The sequence below is a fragment of the Branchiostoma belcheri genome, unplaced genomic scaffold, assembly GCF_001625305.1.
Source record: "Branchiostoma belcheri isolate BF01 breed outbred unplaced genomic scaffold, Haploidv18h27 scaffold310, whole genome shotgun sequence".
Lineage (NCBI taxonomy): Eukaryota > Metazoa > Chordata > Leptocardii > Amphioxiformes > Branchiostomatidae > Branchiostoma > Branchiostoma belcheri.
In genome coordinates this window covers 152,082-157,960 of record NW_017803922.1, presented here as the reverse complement: position 1 = coordinate 157,960, position 5,879 = coordinate 152,082, and the positions used below count along the sequence as shown (strand labels likewise).

At 40.6% G+C, this 5,879-nt stretch overlaps 1 protein-coding gene across 1 annotated transcript in view; it reads left to right on the top strand.

Moving 5' to 3' along the window:
* Positions 1 to 1,669: 1,669 nt before the first annotated feature.
* The window catches only part of LOC109474705 (U-box domain-containing protein 34-like), a 13,388-nt gene continuing 9,178 nt past the window's right edge, over positions 1,670 to 5,879 (top strand). Inside the window, 4 exon segments of the mRNA XM_019775048.1 lie at positions 1,670 to 1,785; positions 3,982 to 4,102; positions 4,104 to 4,181; positions 4,785 to 5,026. Of these exon segments, the coding sequence (XP_019630607.1) occupies positions 4,001 to 4,102; positions 4,104 to 4,181; positions 4,785 to 5,026 (422 nt within the window). The 5' untranslated portion in view covers positions 1,670 to 1,785; positions 3,982 to 4,000.

Below are 5,879 nucleotides of genomic sequence, written 5' to 3'. Positions count from 1 at the left end.
ACACACATACATATTTGCTACTTAAAACATAACGTTGTAGGTTAAAGTGATAAGGAACTTTGTATTATGTATGTTTACCAACAATGTGTACTGTTTTTACCCTCCATGAAAATGGGGGTACTGTTTTTACTCCGTTTCATGTTTGGTCTGATATCTGAAGATCGGTGAGAAGGAACTGTACGATATTTGGCAGATTGATGGATGGGGCCTTGGAGATTGTGTAGGTTGACTTTGAGCCCCTGGTGATTGACCTTGGTACTGCAGTTTAATTTTTTATTCTGTTGTTTTCGCGTTATGGACTGTTTGTGCGATATTAAGGTAGCATGTAGTTGTTATTACCATGGTTTAGTGGTTTAAATTTGGGTCCCCTAGCTGTTTGCGTTTGATATTTACAAAATGTTTAATGTTGGACTTTTTGTGTTGAATGTTTGGAAAATCTAGGGGATGGTTTGGTATGATTTTTGGTATGTGGGTAGTTGTTGAGTCTCTTTGTGTTTTGGAGTGCATTAGCAGGTTGTCGCATATTTTTATTGCTTGATTTAAAAGGATTTTCACTTTTTCACCCCTACTTCATAATAGGATGGTCTGTTTGACCCAAAAGTTGGGACAGAGTGTTTTTGTTTATACCTCCAGCTGGCAGGTCAGACCCAGGCAGCCCTATCTATTTTTACCCCTATAGAGTCTGCAGGAAAATAAATCTTGTTTGTCTGGTCTGCAGGTCATTTGTCTGGTCATTGACCTACATGTACAGGCAAATGTAGCCTGGGTACCATCCCCAGTAGTATATTCGCAAACTCTATAACAGTTTGACTCATAATATCTCTATTGAAATACACCAAAAGATTACAAACAAGCTATTTCATGGAGGGATGATGTCTACGACTTCTCCTTGTTGTAATTTTGTCTGCTATATATATTTTTAAACAGCTGTTATTTTACAGTCACTACAATTGTAGTAGAGGAAAGACGAAAAAGAAAAAAAAAACACTAAAAGAATAAGATATTTGTTATGTTAAGTGGGTGCTTTAATGATGATATTGAATAGTTATGTTTACCGAAGGAAAACATATTGTTTTTGCTCCATTTCTTCTTCTTCTTCTGTTCCAAACACTAACGTCTGAACTGGCCAATGGCCTCTTCTGTTGACGTCTGTCACCATAGTAACTGGTGTTGGGCTACATATGTTGCAATTTCTTAGTAGGCATTTAGAGCATTTAGACTCCTGTCACCATATAACCATGTATGTGAATGTGTTTGAGTAAGAATTAACAGAGCAGACCATGTACGAAGGTAAACATATGCATTGGCTTTGCAAATGTTACTTTTCTAGTTCAATCTGTGTTCTAACATTTGTCGTCCCTTAGTACATTTCAAATCTAGGCATCTTGCTTTATTTGGCACTTCTTTTTTTTTCGCGCTCTCGCATTAGATTTAGGGTCGTCATCCATAAAAATTACTTGGTGTGGTCTAGTATAATTTACGCGGGTATTTCCCAAACGTGCATTAAATATCAAACTTCCATAAATTTTGCCCCTAAAATGTCGTAAAATAGTAAGTAAGTTTGCACAATGCACCTGCAAGTGGGAAGAAGTCAGGTGCACGTCTGATGGCCAAGTTCAAAGGTCACGTACAAGCCGCCATGTTGCTAAGCTCTATCCGGCCACCGAAACTAGCGAACGGTGGGCGATACTAGGGGGCTGTCGTCCAAAGGTAGATAGGAATCAAGAAGCCTGAAACTTGCTGTTTGCTGTACTGAACGTCAGCTTAAATTTGAAGCGGAACAAGGTGAGGAAACCGGTGTGTTTACATGCAGAAATCATGACAAATTTTCAGGTAAAGATAAACGGGTAAAAAAGGTACGTTACACGTTATGTACAAATGTAGGACTGCCATTTTGAGACCTGCATTTAGATCAGTACGTTGACAACTAAACTTTTAAAAACCGCCCGTAATTAAGAAGTGCGACGACAAGGCACCGCACCCTATGCTGCACGTATAAAATCGTGTGCACCTATAATTCTACCTTTAAGTTACTTAAATGACCCAACCAACAACAGTTAGCCGTCAGAATTTCTTAGTTTCGGTTACTTCCTTTTACATCACATAGTGCTAGACTTGCAAACTCGCCTTCAATTCTCCATACCGTACCGATATATATAGCGACCCTTTGGATTTCAAACAGGTACATATCTGCATTATGTTCTTCGAGAGTATCATTGCTATGATTATATATAGCCAACATGCAGCCATACATGTAAATTATGTACACTATGGCGACCTTTGCGCTACTGAACAATAGACAATACAACTAGTGAAAGCACACACCATTATTATTATTGACATCAAGTGGTGCATGACCTCTGTACTGTTTGGACTTGGTGCTATGTTTTTGAGAGGTGATTTACTGTAGCTATTGTTAGAGATTGATGCGATATTTACTCCTTTATATCTTTTCCAGCCTTATCTGGGAAGGGCAATACATTATTGTGTAATGAATTTAGGTGTAGGGGTGTTTGGTATCTTGGCGTCTATATACACCGACTTAATTTTATGGATGACATCCACGCGCGCATTGATTTTCGCCTGTTCTCCTCGTCCTCCGAGGCCCTGGCCTGGCTCTAAGCTTGGGTAGTCCATGGTAGTTAGCGACAATACGGAGCCCGTGGTAACTCTGGAGGATGGCACCCAGGGTATGCCGAAGCTCCAAGACTCAAGAACTTAGTACAATCGTACAGTGGAGATTCATAAATTCCGCAAAAAGTCAACAAGTGCCATATACATCGCTTTGTACTGTCTCAATTTCACAATGTCAGCTTTGTGTTCCCGTGATTTAGTAGCATTTTAATTTTTTGGCCGGAGTTTTTTTTTTATTATTCGCCCGCGCGCACTAGTTTGGGGTCTTCAGAGGATGTCATCCATAAAATTAAGTCGGCGTGGCCTTACAACATGTATAAACGGAGATCCAAACAGTCCGATTACTTCTGTGAAGCCGTGTTTATTGATCCATATGTTTACTCAACTAACTGGTACATATATGTGGTCTAATGGTTCACAGGGAGTTTACTAGTAGTAACACTTAGTTACAGAGAGAGATATCATAGTACAGATGAGATACTACAAGCTGTACAATATATATTTTTGTACAACTATACCGTTATACATGTAAATGTATACGTACCTGAGTCCTAGGTCACGAACTAACTTACATCTAGCAATCGTCACTTCCAAGCTTAAACTCAACTTTGCTAAAATAGTTCTTCACTGATTGTTTGCTATCACTAACCAATCAGGGCCTACCTATCACACACATTTATGCAAACGTCTCTTTCCTTATGGTCACCTACTTAATGTACTAAAATCACGACAATCGGCACTACAGAATGTTTAAACAAGCGTCCCTGCAGTACCTGAACAAAATGTTAGGTGGCATAAACTAATGTCACTTCTTCCAGGGCACAAGAGCTATCTACCTTCCAGAATTCGTGACCCTAGCATGTCCAGATCACGAGATATCAAAACCTGAAGTTCCACTGCAGTAACATAACAAGCAGCCAAAGGCAAAAATTTAATTTAAACATTTCGGGGTCTTATCAAGACCCACCTATCCACCAAGTTTCATTACAATCTATCAATAGCTTTTGAGTTATCGTGTTTATTGTGTCACGTATGTAACCGTCTCTCTACGCACACGAGTACGCAAGCACCGCACATGTACACACACACACACACACACACACACACACACACACACACACACACACACACACACACACACACACACACACACACACACATGCACGCACACATATACACACACATACACACACACACACACACACACACACACACACACACACACAAATGTATAATACATACGCACACATTCATACATACACAAATACACACAAACGCTTCCGAAAACATAACAGTCTGTCAAAGGTAATTATAACTGAATGGAATCTGCACATGTCACATATTCAGATACAGATAACACTGCAGTATGACCAAAGACATCACAGAAGCGGACATAGACGCCATGAAGACAAGGGAAGTTTACAGGCTCCTCGATGACTTCGGCGTGGACGGAGAAGATCTGGAACCGATCCGAGGCCAAAACAGCCCTCAAAGAAAAGATCAAGCAGATGAAAGAAGAAGCAGAAAAAGCAACCAGTCCTGAACAGGTTAGTACTCAATAGTAGAGAGATTTACAAACAATTGTAGAGCCTGAGTAAGTGAACAAAATAACTTGGAGGGGTTACACGGTTCCAACCGTTTGAAATTTTTTATTCCAACATGTAATCACCAGACGTGGTGACGGCACACTCAAGTTCTTTCAACTTATATTAATGCCGCCACCAACACAGCGGACAAATACATGACAGGACAATACTCATTTTCACCTGAGCGAAGTGAGGAAATTCGTGTAAAGTGCCTTTCCCAAGAGCACAAGATCGGTGGCATGTCAGGCCTCGAACCCGGAACCTCTTGGTTCTTGGTCGCGCACTCTGCCGCTACGCCCCACGACCCCACGAACCGTTGGGATGTAATCAGATGTTGGAAAGGATGAGAGGTTTCATATATAAAAATTTCTATAGGATATCCATAACAAATATCAAATCCTTTCATACTTTTTCACACTGCGTATTGCAGGTAATATCCTCTTAGCAAATATCAGTATTTTTTTCCAAAAGAAATATCAGTATAATATGCGTGCAGAATTTATGCTTCTTGATTGCGACGTGGTTCAGCATACCGAATAACCAAGTTCGCGTCCTATCGTTGAGGTTGCTGAGAAGATGGCGGACATAGCGGAGTCTTACAAAGCCAAGCGGGAACTCCTGCTGAAGCGATGCCAGGACGTCACGGACTACTTGCCCAACCTAGACCCTAGTGAGAGGGAAAAACTCGCGCTCCACTTCAAACGAGACGTCATGGACATCTTGAGCGAAGTAGAAGACCACCTCAGCAAAGATGACTGCCCAATACTTGTAGCAGGTAAGCCAGTATATCGACAACAGAGAAAAATGTAGAGATGTGCTTTTCAACATTATATTAATAATATTTCAAAGAACCTCGTGTAAAATTGCTTTTTGTGGAAATCAATACCACCGATTCTGTAGTCTTCTGTTTGTAAATGTTACATATTTTGGGGCATGGTTCAAAGCTTCATATATCAAAATTAAGCACAACAATTAATAATACACAGTGCACAAGAGATAAGCCGATACAAGGGATACTATATTTGAAATGGTCGCGATGATAGCAATGGTATCTATAATGATAGCATTAGTGACGTTAATGTTTTACCATGCACCAGTGATGTTGCTGTTATTACTCCGTGAAGGAGGTCAGGACCTCCGGACGGAGTGTTGTAATCGGCTGATTTTTCATGTTCGCAGTCAAAACACTGGGTTCTCTTTGTGTAATCGGCACGCAATTTTATACGCCGTCTGCGGGCATGCCCGTGTTGATGCACGAATGTGTATTTTTGCCGTTGCTGCTTTCGCGGTCAATGTAATATCGCAGACGCACCCCTACAATTACGAGGCGAATTGGAATGGTCCAGAAAAACGCGTTGTTTGGAATAGCAGTGGGGTTCAAAAAGTTCATGCAGATACGGGGTGGTTTTTATAAGTGGTTCCAGATGTTTTTGCCCATGGTTAAGAGATGCCAAGTTTTTGGAGATGTTCGCAGCCAAAACGCATTCTTCCGTACGTCGCATTTCTGTGTAATTTCGCATGTGGTGTTGCATTATGTCCGGGATGATGCACGTCTTTTATTTTTACCGTTAGCTGTTTTGTATATTGGAGTAAATAGCTTATTTTCGTAAACATCCCCATTTCTTTGTAAATAGGTTTCGTTCCGTTTATGCAACTGTT